The sequence below is a fragment of the Parasteatoda tepidariorum genome, chromosome 8 (assembly GCF_043381705.1).
Source record: "Parasteatoda tepidariorum isolate YZ-2023 chromosome 8, CAS_Ptep_4.0, whole genome shotgun sequence".
In the NCBI taxonomy this organism is placed as follows: domain Eukaryota; kingdom Metazoa; phylum Arthropoda; class Arachnida; order Araneae; family Theridiidae; genus Parasteatoda; species Parasteatoda tepidariorum.
Window position 1 is genome coordinate 45,690,870 of NC_092211.1, and position 21,960 is coordinate 45,712,829.

The following is a 21,960-nucleotide window of genomic DNA, read 5'->3' on the forward strand; positions in this document are numbered from 1 at the left end:
TCTTGGCTTAAACCGTTTATATATATATATATTGTCAAAAAATAAATTGGTATTAAAAGGCAGCTAATAAAAAAAAAATATGTTTGAAAATTTAAAAACACAAAAGCAATCTACTCTTTACATAAATATGTAAGCAATTTCTAATCTAATTAAAATTAACAATTTCTATTTATGCTGAAATTATTAAATTCTATTGAACCAATTAGCTTTCATCAAATTAGAAAAGTTTAATGGATTTAAAATATATTGACATTAAAATTTTGAACTTTAAATGTATTATTTTTCATTTTTTTTTAAATTTATATTTCTCAAATTATATGAAAAATAATTATACGATATAATTATAATATCAAATTATATGAAAAATAATATTTGCAAATGTACATTCTTTGTTTAATTTAATGTAATTCAGGAAGTGTTTAATAGTTCCATGCATTTTAGGGGGGAAGTGAAGTTTTGCTATCAATTTTTTTTTTTACTTGAAAAAAAAATTATATTGAAAAATGAAGATATATTTTATATATGAAAGTATATATTTTTAATATAAAATAAACTGCAAATCGATTTTTAAGACATAATGATTACAGACCATGATTTAAGAACCTCAAAGTTTTTATTTTGATTTTTTTTAAATTTTTAACAATAGTTTCCAAATAATTTGAACATACTTATTATTTGATAATGCAGCACAAAATATTTGAAACGCAACACAAAATTTTACAACTGCAGTTTCTTCACATCCAGTTAATTTATAGCTCGCTTTCGATGTAACAAAGTCAGAAATAAACTTTATTAAGACGAAACTATTTATGATTTTTCTGACATATTTTTTAAATATTACAATAAAAACTATTAACTAAAATGTTATTTAAGATAGTAAAGGCTGTGATGAACTTCTTCTCAAAGCACAATACATTAATTGAGAAAATAAAGAAAAAAATACCCAGTGACTCACTATATATTTACCTTCAATTGCGTGCTTGCTATTGAATTTAACAAAAAAAACTCTACAGTTTTAAAATGCAAATTCTTTTGAAAATGCTTAAATTTAATTTCAATCATGTTAATACCAAAAAAGGGTCGTACACAGAATAGAAACAAATTAGATTCATCTTATTTAAAAATAATGCTAATGATTTCAAAGGAAATTCATTAGTTTCTAAATAGGTTTTAGAAAGCTGTTTTTGAAGCATATTTTTGATTTTATAATTACTTATTTCCATGCTTTGGAAACTTAGTTTCTCAGAATGTTTTTTTTTTATTTATGTATTTGTTTTTTAATATTTATTTGCATTTATTTAGGGAATTCGGTAGATTTTTTTAAATTAATGTTTCTTATATTGTGTCAACAATTTGAATCTAAATTTGTTTATTAGAGAACATTGTTTAATAGAGTAGAAGTTTGAAATATTTGTTTTTGGATTGAAATGAGAAACGTAAAATCGTAATATTTTTATATAGAATTCAGTAAAAATAATTTATCATGAAATAGATCAATTTATCGTAAATAATTCAGAAAGAGAATCTATCATCAAAATATGTCAATTGTATTACTAATTGTTGTATCTTCCCATAAATCATAACGACAGTAATTTAAATTAAAATTTACTTTGTATGGATATTAACGCATATATGTTGAATTCCAATTCAATCTGATCGATATACTTTGTAAACAACTTAAAGGAAGAAAAAATAAATTGAATGATTCATTTCGGCAACATAATTATTTCAAAATAGTACTTTTAAACATTGAAGTAAAAATTTTTACATTTTCTAGAGTATGCAAAGTATTGCAAATTTTCTTGTGCTAATTAAAAATTTTGCACAATACATTTTAAAAAAAGAGCCGTTTAGTCATTTTATATTATTTTTAAATTTATTGCAATTAACTTAATGTATAATTTAAGTCAGTGAAATAGGAAACTTTGTTCAAATTCGTTATCAATAAAATATTAGATATATCTTATATCCTTTTTAAATAAGCATATGGTTTTTTAAAGTAGCGCAGATTACTAAAATTAAGAATAAAAGAAGAAATAGAAGAAGAAGAATGAAGTAAAACATTTTATTCAATTGGAATTAAAAGACAATAAAATAGCGTAGGGTATTCTTTTTATTTTATGCTAATTATATAAAACTTTCAAAAAGTTTTATTATTTTGTAACAAGATAAGCTTGTATTTTAATTCCATCCGCTAATGAATAAATTTTAGAAAAATCTATTTCAGTTAATTAGTTGGGGGTGTTTGTTTTACATATCGTTCTTTTTTATGACTACGCTGTTTTTCTGCTGTTTCACTTTAGCATATAGATTTCCTAATATTATTTTTCATACATATCTGAAGTTAATGTTACAAAATCGCGTATAAAGTTAAGAGATATTTAAAAAGTTTGCAGAAAATATTATCAAATATAATTAAAAAGTGCTTGAACTTCTTGAAGCACTTAAGATAATTGTGTTTCTTCTACCAGAATTTGTTTATTTGTTTACGTTAACAAATTGTAACTATTTCTTATTTTTCTACACTTGGTAGCATAAACGTTTTCCTTATTTTAACATTTGTGATCTCAAATCTATATACAAAATAATAAAATATCTCAAATCAATATGAAATATAAAAAATAATTTCTAACAATAAATAAAAATGTAATTTCTAATAATAAATAAATAAATAATTTCTATTAATAAGTAATTTATAAATAATAACAGAAAAAAATTCGAATTAATGGAGTATTATAAATTTTATAAAAGTTTTATGATTTAACTTATGGTATTTTTTTTAAAAATAAATTATTATGAAACACTTTATTTCTAAATATTGCATAATATAAAAGAAGATCGCATTTTATAACCGCAAGCTAATTTAATTTTGTGAATTTTCTTTATATATTCAGTATTCTTCTGTTTTCTCTTGTAACTAAATCGTTTATCTCATTAAAAAATAAAATAAATGAAAAACTTCGAAATAAAACAAATGAGTGTGTATTAAATGTTTGTAAATAATGAATGAATGCATTACTCACCACTATTTGCAGTTAATATGAAACTGAACATCCAAATATACACCATCCTACCCAGTTTACAATCCTTTAAAAACATAGCAGCAGTATATCGCTTATCCTTTATACACCATTTAAGATTATCATGGCTGAGATAATAACACACTTTCCTTCAATCGTGGCGTCCCGTTTCACGGAAGTTTCCGTCTCCGTAAGACGGAGCAGAATATCACCGATAAGATAACTGTACTTTCGCTTTGCTGTTCAGCGCGCGTGTGCTGCCGGAAAAACAATTCGGCCTGTGGTTCACCAGAGTTTGGCGGAGAAGCACATGCGCATAGAGACACCACGTGGTTTTGTGCTCAAATAAATGAATTGGATTTGTTCTTTGAACTCTCTTGGCTTAAACCGTTTCTTGTTGGACGAAACGAATGGGTGATTTTTATTTTCGAAAAAAAAATTGAGAAGAAAAATATGCTTTATTAATATTAATGCTAAGTAGGATTAAATGAAATTATGCATTTAAGTATGAAGAAATAAAATAAGTTGCATTTATAAAACGTAATCTTGAATGGCAGTTTAACAGCTTTTGTTTTCATTATGAATAAAATATGAATTTAAAATTTGATTTTGATTACTCTTTAATTGTGAAGAAAAAGTGAACTAATTTGTAAATGATAAAACTATGTTTTAGTAAGATGGTGGTTCAATTAAGTAGGTAAATATTGCATTTGAAAAGTGCTATGCTTTAAGAAAATGTCTCCATTATTTTACGTACTGTAAATATAAAGGTTAGCAGATTTTGTTTAGTTAAAAATACTTCATTAATATGTATTCATACATAAAATAAATTTCGCCTGTTCTTCCAAATAGGTTTTAAAAATATTATATGAATTTATAAACAAAAGGTTTATTGTTTTAATTCTATATATTTATTTAGTTTTAATTTTATTTATTTATTTATTTTTGCACAAAATCACAATTCTGAGTAAGGAAACTTTGCATTTCGTTATAAATTCCTTGATAGGGTATTTGTCACAAATTGCAATTGTTCCTCAATGTTAAATGTGGAACTATAATTTCAAGCTGTGTTTTTACATAAATATTGTAACAGTGTCTCTGTAAATGAGTTCATGCTTATTAAACTAAATAAATTTGTCCAGTCAACTGGTATAAGAAAATAAATTATAGCGTACATATAAGGAACATTTTTCATCTATAACTGAAAGCAATTAAGGTGTTCAGTACAAGAAAAGAAAAAAGGACATCACTATGAAAAAAAATAAGGATCAATTAGAAAAATACATTAGGTATGTTTCAGTCACTGTCTATCATTGAGGAGAGAACTTAATTTTATTTGGTCAAATCGAAACAGCTATATAGTCTACAGTCGGAATACATTAAAATAGAAATCAATTAATTGAAAACGGAATTGATTTCCTCCAGCAGTCTGTCTCTTTTTTACCGAGGTGCTTATGTAAAATTACATCACAAACTATTCACGATAAAGTATTTGGGAGTAAAGTGCATTTGATGGGTACTTGAGTCTAGTTTCAGGTGTCAAAACAGTGATGGTGTTGCCATCTAAAACAGATAATTGAAACCTGGTGATTTTTTTCGATATATTAACTGTTATAATTCTCTTCGTCACAACCTACCTTTATTTTCATTCATAAAAGTTGAGCATCTATAAGTCAAAGATCTGTGAAACGGTTTGCACGAAGTTATACAGATTTTCGATTCAGTACCAAGCTTATATAACTCCCTGCTTACCAATTTAGTGTTTATTGTGTTAATCATTGGGGAAATTCAATTATTTATAGTTTTAAGTTGTATAGTTTTAAAGTATTATTTTTCTTTTTTAATGGCGGGCACTTGGGATGTATTGTTCTATTGGCCAGGAGTGCCAGAACTGCTACACTCTTCTCGTTACCCAGTGGGCACCTGTGGCGATGCCACGGTGGTGGAGCAGCGTCGCCCACGTCACACAAACACAAACCCGTGCATAGGGTGGGTTACATTCACGCAATCACACAAAGGAGAAAGGGCATAGAACACAGAGAGAAAGAAATATCCGTGCCCGGAGCGGGATTCTATCCCGCAACCACCGGCTCCGTAATCAGGCACGCTAACCACTCCACCACCTGGTCGGCATATAGTTTTAAAATATACAGTTATACAGTTTTAAAAAAGCGTATCTAACTTTCAAAAAAAAAGAAAGAAAAAAAGGAAAAAAAAACACATCTTCTGAGTTAAGATATATCTAATAAGATATATCTCAAGATATACCTATGCTAAGTTAAAATATAGGTCACTCACACTTCTAAATGGTCTGAAATTGCAAAAAAAATTGCGGCTCCACATACCTTGATTATGAACTCTGATTCGCCATTCTACTAGTTGAATGAGGTGAATCTAAACGTTTTTTAAAGTAATTTTATGCCAAGAACTCAAGGTCAGTGAAAAACTCTAAACACCAAATTCAGATTCATCTAACATATGAGCAAACCAACGTATGAGCAAACCATCGTATAAAATGAGAGGCAACTTCCTTAAATTCAGGGATATCTAAATCTTTTCCAGTGATTAGGTACTACAAAACAACTTTTAGATTCTTCTCATAACACTAACAAGCAGACGCAATTTGTTTTGAATAACATATTTTGAGGGGATTGAATTTGAACGTTGTTCTAGGAATAATGACTGAAAATTTAAAATAGGTAAGTTATATTCTATTGTTGTCATATTGCAATAGCTATTCTGCTATTAAAGAGTCGCTGTTTTTCGGTTTCGTATGGGTGTTTTAAAACGAACTTAGGATTTTTTTAACAAAAGTATGAAGATTCAATATTTACAAATAGACGATCTAAACCAGATCCGTTTTACGCGTCAATTGACCTCTCTGTTTTTAGAGGCTATGAAAAGGGATAAAAATTATTAATTTATTTTAAAATAGATAAATATTTTATGTCCTCAAACTTATGTACCTAACTCTGCTACTTTCTGCAATTAGTTATTTTACATTTAAAATGAATTAAGAAATAGGATAAAATAAACAATATATTTAAACTCATTTAAAAATATAAAAAGAAAAACTAAACATTAGAAAAATACTGCTGTATGTTTGCTGAATGTATGCACTAGTAAAATGTTTATAAGAAAATTGCCAATCACTACAGAATGTAATAATTGTATTAAAATCATTGTTTTTTGAGTTAGAAAAAATATTTTATTACTAAAATTTGATATTCAGAAACAGATGCTTACACTAATTTCGAAAAGCTGTGTTAAATCAAATGCTTAATTTAGTACTTTAATCAACTTTAGGAAGATTTTGTTTTCTGAATTTCACATCCAAAGTGTGATGTAAACGTTAAGAGAAAAAGAAATATGCTTTTTTAAACTATGATTTATCCATGAATTAAATTTTATAATATTTTTTTAGACACAATATTTTGACTTGTCATTTTCTTCCAAGAAATATAATGTTTACCGATAAAATTTTATGGCCAAAGTAAATTATGTCAAAAGATATCTCTTAAAGATATCCTTTGGGAAATTTATTACTCAAAAATACCCTTAATTCTTATGACATTCGGAAACAATCATTTATATATCTTTTTTTAATAGAGATAGAGTTGAACTAGTTATAGTTATATCCATTGCATTTGTTTGACTTGTCAGAAACAATTGTTTCTCAGAAATGGACCTTATCTTTAAAATGAAATCGCTTTGTTTTCTCGGAAATATAATAAAGCAGCGATAGTTTTTTTTTTATTTCTGTACCAGTTAACTGAGATATTTACATAAAATACTACTTTAACTTATACTACCTTAGAAAAAAATAAAAAGGAAAGTGAATTTTAATATTTTTTTATCCAAAGCTGTTCAAGAAAAAAATGTTCTTTATTATCGAAGAGATAGTTCCAGAGTTGTTTAAAAATATAATATTTAGATTATTTATTATTATTAGCACAAATAATTGTAAAATCATTGATCACAAATGATTGTATAAAAGCATCATTAAGAATTTAAAATATCATAATATTACGGAGACTAATAACTGAATTCTGTACATAATCAGAAACTAACTAAAAGTGCTTTGTTGTGGATTCTGGCATAGACTTAATGATATACATTATTCTAGATCTATGTCACTGTTGCCAAAATTGAATTTATTGTTATTTAAATATTTAATATTAAAGTACAAATGTAATGGATATATAATTGCTTAATAACTTAAAATGCTTATTTTACAATAAACTTGCCCTAGGCTGCTATTTAATTACTTTTCTTATTTTTCATTTCTTCAACATTTTATTTTTTATTTTTTATCAATTTCAGGTGAGGAGTACCTCAAAAAATGTGTATGAATTTTACTTAAACACTATTTTATTGAATAAAATTCCATACATAAATATATATATGTCCAAATATTTCAGTAGTATGTATATTTTTGCTATGTATATTTTTGCTATGTAGTATGTATATTTTTGCTATGTATATTTTTCAATGTAGGTACCCAAATAAAAGAATTTGTTTATGTTTGCATACAGTTTATTTCTTATCGTTTTGTTGACACTACTAGACACATATTTATGTATGAGTAAGTTTAGCATCTAAATCAACCTGAAATCGGACGACGAAAATAAAAATTAATACTCTTCTTTAATTTTTAATTTATTGCTGTTTTAATACTTAACATTAAACCACAACTATAATGGAGATATAATTGTTTATTAATTTAAAATGCCTATTTTACAATAAACTTGCCCTACGCTTCTATTTAGTTATTTTTTCTTTTTTTAATTATTCATTTCCTTAACATAGTTTATTTTTTATTTTTTAAGCAAATTTTATAGAGAGCTCATTGCACTTTATACGAAGTGCACGTATTTTATTTAAACACCATTTTATTTGATAAAATTTCATACATACATTTATGTGTCCAAATACTTTGGTAGTTTTGCTATGCAGATTTTTTGATGTACACAAATAAAGAATTTCTGCATGTTAGCACCAAGTAGATGATGCATATTTAGATATGAGTAATTTTATCATTTAAATTAACCTAAACACAGACGACAAAAAATTTTCAATACTCATGTTTAATTTAATTTGTTTATTTATATATTATTTGCATTCTTAAATATCCGCAGAACATGACTAATCAATACTGCACAATCAAACTTCAGAACTAAAAGTAATATTTATATCCAATGACGAGACTGATGATATTGCAAATTGTCCAATGATATTCCAAAATTAATAACTAATAAAAATGTATGATAATAATACGATACTTGAAAGAAAAAATATCGATAGTTTTATCAAAACCAAAGAAAGAAAAGGAAGAACATTTATTGGATTAATTAATACAAGTTCCTTAAGTTATAGTTTATAAGTGTCACTAATAAGGGTTCTTTACTCACAAATAATCTAAGAATTCAGATCATCATATGAACCCAAATCTATGTAAGAATTATATCAATCTAATTCTTATTATGTTATAACTTTATTAAATAGTTCATTTGAAATTCATAAAATAATTGTGTAAAATTGAGTTTTGAATTAAGTTTCGAATTTTAAATTTGTAATGGTTAAGGTATCTTAACGTTTTCAGAGTTACTATAAAAACTTTAAAAATCTCTCATTATACTCACAAAAATAAAAAATAAAAATGAAAACTTGGTGCAATGAAACTTGTCTCAATGAACATCATGAAAAATTACACAGATATTATTAATGTACAAGGAAATTCGATTTCTTATATTTCTCAGTGTATGTTTTGTATGTTAAAATAAATGAAAGAGTTTCTTTTTTTTCTGTTTCAAAGGGGCCTTTAAAAGTTACAGTTCCAAACATTTAAAACATATTATCTTATAGCTTAGATATTAATATCAGAATTACAAGAAAACTAGTTTTAAACAAAAGAGACTTGCGAGAAACAAGCGATTAAATAGTTAGAAATATATTAGTAGTTGAAACATATTAGTAAATGAAATATAAATAGAAATATAAACAGAAATATGAACAGAAACTTATTAATAAATACATCAATTACGAATAAGTGAAATAGGTATGAAAACTTTTAAATGCATAATAATTAATCATATATTCCATTAATTATATATATTCCAATAATTAATCATATATTTTGTATTTTTACATTTTTTTTTTTAAACATTTCTTTCAATATAACTGGATTTTAGCGTTTAACGTAGGAAATATGTAACGCAAACTATAAATCTTCCCCTATCTGCAAAAGTAATGTTAATTTAAAATTCCCGTCCTTAACTCCAAATAATATAACTATGCACATTTAAAATGCAAACAATTCCACGCACTGGCAAACCCAGTACTAAACACTTCCCCCTGTAGTCATAATGGAAACGATAAAAGCGAGCGCAGCAGAAATTGTGACTGCAATTACTATGGCTCGGGATGCAGGAGTATAATCAAGCATAAAATTTTACACCGTTGTGATCCCAAAGATTGTATGTTTATTCAGAGCAGCTATTCAGTGCAAGCCTCTAATTTGAGATTACAAATGATATTAAGTATGGGTAAGTCCCAAGTTCTCAAGGCTCTTGAATAATATATGTGGACAGATATCTGGATTTCATGTATCTGTTTTCGCTCCAAAGGAAACCTATTTGAAAGGCTGGAGAATTTGAGTATCGTTTAAATGAAAGTTAGTTTTGCGTTTATTTTAATATTGAAGGAATCAAAGCGTGAAATATTGAAATAATTCAAATCCCACTTTGGAGTTGGTAACAAATTGTTTGTTGATAATATATGTTATGCGGGGAAAACTGAATATTTGCAGTTATTGTGAAGTAATTAAATTTACATTAGGCAAACTAGCAAAATAAAATATAAAGTAATAATAAAATAAAATCTTAACAGCTGTAAACTATTAAACATATTTGATAAAGAGAGCATTTTAACAAAACAATAATATCTTAGACGAAGTTATCTTTCAAAACTTTTACTTAGAGAATGGTATTTTTACCAGAATATTATTTAGAAAAAATACCAACAAGTAACAAATCATATTTTAATTTTTTAGACTAATATTTGTAAAAAAAAGTTAACAAAAACATTTCCATTCAGTGCAACTATTTAAGCCTTTTTTCTGACGTGTTTAAATTTTGAGTAATCGTTAAATACTGTAATGTAATTCATTAAAGACAAGTCGGCACTATTTTTAGTTAAATGTTCACAACGTGCAAAAAAAATAAAGAAAGAAAATGACCCCGTTCCTTGTACCACCCTATATAACATTTTTGATAATGATCGGACTCAATAACGTTCTGGGCTAGTAACGTTCTGGAATTCAATCTTAATTATTCGGAATGATGACCGCTAATATAGGAATCAATTGTGCATTTAAAAGTACATTCGATATTTTAAGTTGCGGAATCAGACCTAAAAACAAACTTTTTTTTGAATAAACATACTTATTTTTCGACAGATTTGGATTTCCGGACCCTTAAATTATAGGGGTAGCCATAATATGGCGATTAGTGTCCGTACGGTTCGGTCAAGAGTATACAGTATGGAAACCCTATTGTTAGTTTAAATTTTTGCGTATTTCACCATATCTTGGAAATTTAAGAATTGAAACGTTTTTGCTCACAATTATAAATTTTGTTCATCCAAAGACAATTCCATGCAAACTATAACTTTTATGGATATTTATTGTTTCTTATAATTTTACAAAAGAAGTGTCGAAACAAATTTTGAATTATTAGGTATACAACTCTTTGCTTCATTTTAAAAAGTGTAATTTTACATGACGAAATTCAAAATGTTTCGAATCGCCAATTAATCTGCTGCTAATAACCTGAGAAATCGAATTCGAAATATCTTACTTTTTTTAAATATAATTCTCAGAAAATGTTCGACTGATTTCACTCAAGTTTTGCATTTTTGCATGCAATATTACATTCTTTAAAATGAAGCAAAATATTTTAAACAGAGCAGTAAAAAAATTTCGACCATTCTTAAACAATATAATAAAAAATAATAAATATTTTCTGAATGTTGTTTTGTGCTCGAAATTATCTTTGGATAGACAAATTTTATAATTGTGTGGAAAAATTTTTCAAATTACTTAAAATTTTTCAAGCGAGATAAAGTGAAGTTCTCAAGAATAAAGTTACCATGAAAGGGGTCCAAATGTTGGAGCGTTCTCCTGACCAAACTATTGGGTCAATATTTCCCACATTGCGGTTAGCTCCTATGCTTTTGGGATCAGAATTCCGAATCCGTCAAAATTCTTTATTATTTTTATTATTTTATTTAATATAGGTTGAAAAAATGTTCAATTGTAAGGTTCACAATTTTTTACATTATTTTAAAGAATACAATTTCAAATAGCTAAATAAAAAATTTAAGAGAAATCGGAATATTTTCTAAGAAATCAAATTTTAGAAAAATATTTTCTTCATATAATTGAGCTCACCCATTCAAACCTTTAAGCTTAAATCTGAGATCGAGAAAATCCGATCATATATTAAGTAATTCCGAGTTGTCCGCTTTTTATTTTGTGCTCTGTACATAAATAAATAATGCAAAGATACATCAATGAAACTCAGTTTAATGGTTTCATATCATTTTGTGGTTACGCAGCTCATTAAAAGTTTTATTTTTAATTTTTACTAAATTTTCAAGAAGAAACAATTGAGATTTAAGATGTTTCTCTTTTTTAGTTAGTCTACGTTGAACAGAGCCTGACATTTTTCAACAAAATGTAATAAAGAAATTCAGAAACTAATTGTAAGTTTCATACAATAAAATGTGTGAACTAAGAGCCAGTGCAAATACTTATGCCATCTAGTAATGAAATGAGACCAGTAATGAGAAAAATACTATGCGCTTTAACCATGTAGGTACTAGAAACTTCCGTGTGGTACAGAATTTTCGGTAAACCGCTACGATGCGAAAGGAAAAATTACCGACTGAATGGTTCAAAAACTCTAAATTTTAGTTTTCAATGCCAGAATTTCATTTAGTTTTTACTTTTAATGTCATTACCAAAAAGAGAGGCTATTTTTATCAGATTTTTTTTTCTCCGTGTGTGTCTTATTGATTTCAAGCTATGCTAATCCATCGATATTTTTAATAGTTAATTGATAAATAAAATATTTTTTTAATTTAAGGGTTCATTTGATAGTAATTAATTTAATTCTTAATAATAATAAAAAGATAAGTTAATATAGAATAAATTTAATAAACCTAATCAGTATAACTAATAGACACCAAATTATAAATTTTATGAACTAGGCTAAATATATATNAAAACCCGAGATATATATATATATATACACTTAAGCTTCAATTATCACTATATTTAAAGGAATTTAAGTAATCTACCGATTCATTGTTCAGTAAAAATGATGTTTGCTAACAAATGTGGGACAGCTTTATTCTTGTTAAAACATGTTTTCCCTATTATCGTATTACATTTAAATTCTTCTAGATAATCAATTATATATAATTTGATGCAATAATATATCAAAATTAGAATGTTATTAGAATTTTTCCGCTCCTAAAAAATCGCAACATTTAGTACGTAAAATTTGCTTCAAGAATTCTTTTCAGTAACGATATCAAACTTACACATAATTAGGCACAAAAATGTTACCCTCTTAATGTTCCACAACAAAAAAGAATTTTACATTCTAAGGTTTTTAAAAATTAAAAAATAATGTTAACTTACTGAGGAAAAGAAAAACTTTGAAAAGAACAAGAATAGAAACATTAATGGATCAAGCTTATCGTTATCATGAACATTGTCTAACAAGAAACATCGATCAACAGCCGACATTTTTGTTGTAATTAATGGTATCATTAGACGTCGATTTCAAAGAAAGGAATTTTATCCGTATAATTCTGGAAGGTTATTTTTTTTTATTCAAACTCTTCAACGTTCCACCGCATTATCTTTTGTGTGTAGTTCAAACTAAGCACGCATTCGTGCTGCCTAATTTTACTGAAACGTTTATAATAATGGTTCTTTCTGATCCAAACAATGACGATAATTACAAGCTTAGAATTTAAAAACTTAAGTTCTTTTCATAAAATATATTTAATTCTAAACTATACCAGAAAAGTAAAACTATAAAAGACCTTATTTTTAGTATTTTGGTAGTCTATCGAATAATTTCTTATCAGTAAAATGTTTCTGCAGTTTTTAATATTTTTTTTCTCTGCGTGAAATGTTATTGAATAATTTCTTGAATTATTCGGAAGGTAATTTCGATGTTTTCATTATTAAAATGATGGACGATTGTCTTAAATTGAATAAATATTTTATTGAAATATCTATTCTCCGTTCTAGTCCAATGCCTTTTGCTATCTTACGGGTAATAGCATGATTCCGTACTCATAAATACTTATCTGCTGAATAAAAGTCTTATTTGCTGAAATAAAATACTTATTTCCAAAACAAGAAAAAAACTCATCCAGGTGATTTTTGACCTTATTTGAAGCAAAGGTTTTACCGTCTAAAAGAAATTTGTAGATACCAGAACGTTGCTGCAGTTCATCCATTTCTTGTCCCCAGTGATGATGTGCTTCAAAAGTCAATCATTTTTTGGCGTTTGGAAAGCAGATCACGAAGGTCAACGTGACAGCATAACTTCCTCTAAGTAAGAACATTGAGGAACCCGTATGTCCTACTCTCAGCCTAAACGTAGGCGATTCAAATTACCAGGAATGGTCGTATTTGATAAATTTAATCTCTCGGAATTCCACGAGTTTTTATTCGTTGTTTATGGATCAGGAGGGCTGGGATAGCCTGGTCGGTAGGGTGCTGGACCCATGTCCGAGAGTTCGTGGGTTTTAAGCCCCGCCGGCCAAAGACTGCCCGTGTAGTAAAGTGACAGAAGCTCGTTAATTCTGTCGAGTCGCAAAAGTCCTCCATGTTCCCATAACAAATCAATAACTATGGGGGTACTGGATTGAAGATCGATCGTTCTCTGATTCAGGTCAAAATTACGATCTATGGATAATTGAATGGATGTATGAATGGATCGGCCCTATAAACGGGTTGGACATATGGTGTTTCAGAAGTTGAATTCTTGACCATAGATGGCGCCACTGGATAACAAGAACGATCGAATTCTGCACCGCCCTCGCACCTACCACAGTGCTGTACGTAAAGTAAGATCAGTGGTAGACGGATAGTGCTAGTTAGAGTTCCCTTTCTTTTAGGCCAAACGGGAGAGTTTTTCGTGGTTTTCCTCTCCATGTAATGGAAATACAGGTTAGCTCGATCAAAAAGTGCTCCATGAAGGCAAATTTCTCACAATACTTGATCCAGTAGTGTCCTTTTCTTCTGGAATGGGCTCAAAATTACAAGGCTACGGAATTCAACAATATTCGTCACTAACTCAAAATTGGGTCGGCAGATCAATAATGGTTATAAAATAAAATAAAATTGGCCTTGCAGAACGTGGTGCATGTCAAAATAAAATTTGAAAACCTGTTATGGTCCTGGCGTATTGTCAATGCATCATCTTCATACATGTTTTCATGCTTGAAAAGCATTTCTTCCTTCTCGATGGAAAGTCTTTTTCTTTAAATATTTCGAAAATTCATTTTTTCCTTTTCCATACTTAAACACCGTACACCATACACTAATGTGTAGAATTATCGAACTATTTCGCAAGTAGGTCTTAAAATATGAGTTGTCTAAATATATATTAATTATGTCACTTTAATATGGAATTGGCTGTGAAAAAATGTAATTAGTCTTCTGTTGAAAAGCAAAAAAAAGCATTATTTTCCAAACAACCCAGCATATTATGATACTCTTTGATGTAAAACTGTTTTATTATTATTTTCATTATCTTCGATGAAATTTTTTTATTTACATTCTTAAAACCAGTTTTCTGAGTAAGGAATTCTTTGATTACATAGTTCAAATATTTCATTTTTTATTTTTATTTTATTTTTCTATTAATCTAATTGGCGTGAGCATTTCATGAACTCCACGGCATCTACTACAAAATTGCAAACTTCCAAGCCTAACATATTATTATTTATTTTTATTGTTGCTATAAAACACATTATGTTGCAGTTTCAATTAAAATAGCAATGAATAAAAAGCGTGCTTTAAAAATAAAATCGGTGCTTTGCTTAAAAAGCTCTATAAACTATTAGTACAATATTCCGAAAACTATTACTATAATGATATGCAACTAAAAACATATCCTTCCAAATTAAAATATATTTTTAATGTTAGCTTCCTTTCAACGAATTTTTATTTTTGCTTTTAGCAAATTATCAATAATTGCGAAATCTTTTGCAATCAATTTTTGAAGCTTAATTTTTTGTCAAACTTACAATATAATACATACAATATAATACAGATACAATTTAAACGCTATATTTCTAAAATATTTATAAATTTGAGATAGTATTTTATTTTTATGGGAACATTTACATTAATTAAAAGGAAATAAAAGTCATTTTAAATTCCAATATAGATCTTTGATTTTTCTCAACCATTTTTTTATAGTTTATTTATTACTTATTAAATTTAATTTAATATATTTTAAGTTTTTAGAAAATATCGAAGAAATAACATTGTATGACTAATATTGTATTTTTTAATTCCATTTTATTAACATCAAATGAAACCTAATAAAATCTTTTAAAAGTATTGTTGAAAGTATAGAAAAATGAAACATTAGTTTTTAAATAGATGATTTCTAACATTAAAAAATTGCCTTGGGAGTTTGAAATAAATAAATAGTTATCTATTTTTAGCCTTTCTCAGAATGATGAATGTTTTTCTTTTCACACTTCCGTTCCAAAAGATCATTAAATGGTATTTTTTTTAAGTATTTGTCACTTTATTCTTTCTAAAAGGCATAATTTAAAAAATAATATTAATAAAACAAGGAAGAAAACATTAAGGTCAGTTTTTGCTAATGATATCTTGGGTTGTTTTATGAGTTCTAATGATGCTGATGGTATTCAGCACATTGATCAAAACCCGAGATATCAAATTTTATCAAGTATAAAGGACAACTGTATATTGAAATTCAATATTTACATGCATTTTAATAAAAATTTTCTTATTACCAAGATATTGAAGGATATCTAACTTGGTGACACATCATACATTAATTTATTAAAACTTTAACATAAAGGATTCAAAAAGAAATTCTGTCGAATTCTGTAAGTTATGAATTTTATACAAAATACTTTTAAAGTTACAGGAATTAAAAAAATAACACATTAATGAAAGTCAAAATGAAAATGAATAACAAATAAGGGAAAAATAACAAGAGGATAAAAATCAATTTTATTTAGAGTTGAAAAAAAAATCAGTTTAAAATTCTAAAAAAAAAAAACTAAAATCTAAAACCTATCCACACATTGAGTAAAATTAATATCTTTTCAGAGAAGAATATTGCACAAAAATGGTTATTTCAAATTTTATTATTTTGTTTCAAAAAATTGTAAACATTAAAATCTTAAATTGAATAATTAACTAGAAATGAATGCACTCACGCAGGAATTATTCCGGAAATTTTTATGCTTTGTACAGTAATAACATTTCTAATAAGCAAAAAAATCTCTAATTATAATTTAGAAAAACGAAATATCTGCTAAGTAAGCAATTCATTTGGTAATTTTTCCCTTTACATATTAGTGGTTAACCGGAAATTCTGATTTTCAAAATAATAGTTCTTATTACCACACATTTAGTAAAAAATACAAAATTGAGAAGTAAATTTGACCAAATAAATGGTTTTCATGTCGTAATCTAAAGTATCACAATAAAATTACAATATTTATTAAATTTTAAGATATATTATGTAATAATATAAAATCGTATTTATTACCTTAGTCAAGACCAAACTTCCGTAAAAATTACAGAGCTTTTTGGCGCTCCCAAAGAGCCAGCAACACAGTAAACATTATCATAGCTTTGACTATGCTTTGTTTCTCAGTGTTTTTGCGCACTAAATATTACTTATTTATTTCATTTTGATTTGACCCATATACATTTTTTTTTATTAAAGGCGGGAATATAAAATCATATGTAGGATGAAGTTCATTTCTGACTGTATGTGAAGTAATTTCCCTTCAGAAAAAAACAGTGTGTGTGCAATTATGCAACTTACTGCTACGACATGGCTTGTTTTTGTTTTCAATGTGCCGATACGTAATAAATAACTCTTATTCTTCTCTATATACCGAACTTCTACTCTAATAACGTGCAGTGTAATAGAAATAGATGTGTAATAAAAATAATAATTATTTTTATAAAAAAAGATTGTTTTATTTTTTCTGAAAATAGTTAGTTGTTTTAATTTAAAATGTATATTCTATCTCAGCATACTACGAAACACCTTTAAAATTTTATTAGGAGTCTTAAGTAAACACAGTAAAAAATTCTTGATCGAATTACGGTATTAAGTACCGAAACTTTGTATGCATCGTCGGCAAATAAAATTTATCGTAAAATGCATTTTTATCCTAAATTATTACACCGTAATTTTTATAGCAATATTTATTTAATTAAAGTGAATCAGTGATTTTACGGCAATTATTAGTATAAAAACTTTTTTCATTCTACTATGATTAAAAGAATATTACTGTAAGAATATGGTAAAATATTTAACGGTGAAAATGGAATTTATGGTAGGTTTAGCCTGGGTGTTGGTACTTTTTACTGTATTTGTTCCAAAATTTTTTACAATAAGCATGGTAACTCGTTAACACTTTTGATGTACCTAGATGATTCAGAATTTCAAAACACCATGAAAATGCTTTCCAATGAGAAAGCGAAAATTACTAGAATAATTATCCCAAAAGTGTTAAGATGGAAAATATTATTCATCGTGGTCGATAATGATATATAAGCATATAAGTATTGTATTTAACATTATCGTGGTCATAATTGACCATAGCAAATTAGCCATGAACATAAAATAAATCATGACTTTTTTGACAAAAACATTTATTCCCAAATTTTAGGAATTTGTCCACAATTCCGTGTTGTGCCCACGGTCACTGTGTAAGTAATCCCTTGGAAGTTCTCGGTACCATCAAAAAATTCTCAGTCATGGCAAAAATAACCTGATGATAACTTTTCTTGCATTCGATGTTATATTTTGATTATTTTATTATTTGATTTTGATTTTTACCTGGTGTAAGAACATCTTTAACGGATTTGAAATGCCTTTTTGGATTAGAACTTTGGGCACTTTCGCTTAGCATTTCATTTTGCTTTTTTAATATGCTTCATAAGCTTGCATTATTCTAAATGTTTCACAATTCACAACATACCGCTACGTTATTCACCACGTTCTCAATATACTTCCTATTTGACTTTTCAATTGTACGTTTTTTGAAAAACTTAGAAGTATAATTTTTCTCTCTTTTTTTTCAATGTAGCATAAAACTATATCGCATTTCTCAAGTATGTTTGAACATTTAGATTAAAATAGCATGTTTTAATTTTGATCAGTAATACCAATAAAAATCAATTCCAGCTTGCATCAGTGAAGTAAAAAGTACTACATTATATTTAAGTTTAACAAATTGTGTTTCTTTAAGGTTTTTTGCTAGAACATTTTACTTATAAAATCCACTTTAAGAAAATATTTCTGTATATTTCTTCAACCAATTCTCTGAAATCTGAAAAATATGCTCTAAGGAAGATAAGGAAAGTAACGAAAACTTTTTAAATAACTAAGATGTTTTGACAGGAATATTCCGTTCCCCCTTCCACCCCTCAAAAGGAAGAAAGAAATCAAAGATGGTATCAACTTTAAATATTTAAATTTAAATTTGAACTTGGAATTATTATGTTTCAAAACATATATNTATGTATATATATATATATATCACATTTTTAAACATAATAATTCAAGTTCAAATTTAAATTTAAATATTTAAAGTTGATACCATCTTTGATATTACTTTTTCCTACATTCCTTTAATTCATCCTTTAATTCAATTACTTTTTACTACATTCCTTTAATATACATAAAAATGTATTTTGCTGCAGTTCCTTTGAAAGCCATATAAACAAATATTTTGATATTAGTATTTTAAATAATAATATTAAAATATGCGTGCTCAGAAAAAAATATTTGCAAAGTGAAAAAATTAAGTAACTAGCCGCACGGTTGCATTAACTGCTCTTCTCATACAAACTTTATCATATCACGGTTTCGAATTGTCTTTCCCCTGTTCGAACTCACCTCTTCGAGGCTCCCCGTCTGTTCCTGCTGCCTTCAGCAGCATTATCCCGAGTACTTAGCATCAGTATTTTAGGTTAATGTTGCCCCATTACGAGCTGGTAATTCGTGGGAGCATGTTACTGTCGTGAGCCCCGTGATGGCTCAAGAGCTTTCGCCTTCCAATGAGGTGAATCAGATTCGAATTTCAGCGATGGCTGGTTGATACGATCTGTACCTGGCTTGCACTGACCACAGTACTGACGTAAAATATCCTCAGTGATAGACGGATTTTTGGTTAGAGTCTTCTAGCCGTCAGGTTAACCGTGGGTGGTTTTCGCAATTTTCCTCCCCATGTAACGCTAATTAATAGTTAATAATGGGTTAGTTCCACTAAAAAGTCCCCCACAAAGGTGAATTTCTTCCAAACTGTGATCCGGGACTCACCTTGTCTTCCGGATTAAGTTCAAAATTACAAGGCTACAGAGTAGAACATTTGTAGCCTTAAACCCAAAATTGTTTCGACTGTCCAACATTGGTTACAAAACAAAATATAACTGCGAATTAAACTCATTAACCCCTCATTATACCAAGAGATAATAAAATTATCAAAAAGAAAAATTTTTAGTTTTTCTATTTGCCTCATAAAAATAAATGGCCTTGATATGTGACTTCTATCTTGGTAAAAGAGTGCTATTACAAGTGTTAATGACATATTTCAGCATGCAATCAGGGTACAAATATGTGAATTAATTTACTTATATCTTAAATTTCTTTTAAAACTAATATGTATCTGTGATACCACAATAGGCATTACATATTTCCTCGTTTTTAAAATTTCTTTATATCTTAAACTCATATTTTTAAAACATTCTTAATTGAATTTTAATTAAATTAAATCAATTATTTAATTTTTATTACAATTTATAAAAAGTGAATATAAAATATTTCATTCTTTTCTTATCGATCAATGAACGGCTAACTTTTTATTTCAATTCTAATGTAGACTCTTTAATTCACTAAATCTAAAACAAAATCTATTTATAACTCTTTATTCTTGATTTCTGGCAGCAAAAATTTTTCAGTTACATGGTTATACTATTCTAATAGTCTTTTTGGCGATTCGCGATAGTCAAATTATTTCAAATCAAATAGTAATTTGGGGGGGGGGTTGGCTTTATTTTTTGCTATGTAATATTTCAATAATTCTCCAGCTTCGGACCTCGTCCCATACTCCTAACTGCTCCTCGGGAGCTTTCGATTTCCAATTTCTAGTGACTGGGGGTGCCCTTTCAGGCCTCCCAGTACCAACCGTTGAATATAAATCCTGCTAGAAATTCCCAATATAAAGATAATGATTTTTCTTGATCCCTTTGAGGGGTTCATGTTTATTTTTATATTTTGAATTTTGGCCATAATTGTAATGTATAGACAATAAATTATACGTAATAAAATCTACTTAAATAAATATATATTTATTATATTCTCTGTATTCATCGGAATTTTTTATTATATATTTTTGCATTGTTAATTAATTTTAATTTATTTAAAATAACAATTCATTAATGTCTTTTTCTTTTATCGTACATAAATATTCTGCCGCGGATTACAAATCTAATGTCTTATCAAGCTAATGTTTTCCTTCTGACAACAAGAACAGAATTTTAAACATTTACACATCATATAAATTGAATCATTCTTGATGCACACCATTTTTTTGCCAGAGCAATACATGCCAAAAACGATGTTATGTATGCGAGGATGATAAGTAAAGTAATATTTCAACAAATATTTGCTTGCTATGACCATCATTTCAACGAAATAAGGTCAGTTTTTTGGCGTAAACCCAAGAAAGAAGAAATGTCTTGAGCAGCACTTAAAACAAGTTAAAGTTTTTTTTTTCAAAGCGTTGTAAAAAATGTGAGTTCTTCAGAATTCGCCAAATAAAAGTATCATTGCTCTTTTTTCGTTTGAAAGTGTATATGTTTTTTTTATTGTTATTTTAGCATCATCGTTTATCTACCTATGAAAAGATGGCATCGTTACTTTGTGTCTTTTCCTGTAAAATTTGTCTTGCATTTCAAATGTTGGCAAAGCAGAAAATTTTTATTTTTATTTTTGAAATAATGATGTGAAGTTCAGACTTTTATTCGGTGATTAGGTATAGGCTCATATGGAAGGTCATTTCATGACAAGTGCACTAGTATCGGCAGTAGGGGGAATTGGTTTGGAAACCAGATGCTCTTTTTTCAATTTTAATAAAATTTGGTATAAGGATTTCAAAAGTCGCACTAAAGGGAGCACATATTTGAATCAGAAACTAGCAATTTTAATAGGCAAAATAGTTTTGTCGTGAACAAAAGCTTAACTTTAGATTGGCATAGTTTTGTGACAACAAATACATTTTTCATTTTTCCTCCGTTTATATTTAGACAAATTTGCTTGTAACCATTTAGCTAGACAAAAGAAAAGGAATATATTTCTTCTCATATTTATATCAGGATGGTAACAAAATCTTTTTTTGTCACATTTTAAACCAAGTAAAGTCCAAGTTCATTTCTGTTATCATGAAATTAAATTATATTATAAAACTGCGCGTGCATTTCTGGGCATAGGCGCTAAATTAATTTTATTCTGATGATATCTTCTAAGTCCCTTAGTTTGTTGCAACATTTATGTCATCCCTTCTCAAATATAACGTCTCTAAACATAACAGTGCTACTTTTTGACTAAAAATAAGCTATGAA

General features: G+C 27.5%; 1 protein-coding gene across 1 annotated transcript in view; it reads right to left on the reverse strand.

Moving 5' to 3' along the window:
• LOC107452990 (cell adhesion molecule Dscam1) overlaps nt 1–3,279 on the reverse strand; it is a gene marked incomplete in the record, with an annotated part of 286,344 nt that extends 283,065 nt beyond the window's left edge. The window contains 1 exon segment of the mRNA XM_071184722.1: nt 3,024–3,279. Coding sequence (XP_071040823.1) covers nt 3,024–3,099 — 76 coding nt within the window.
• Nucleotides 3,280–21,960: the final 18,681 nt, after the last annotated feature.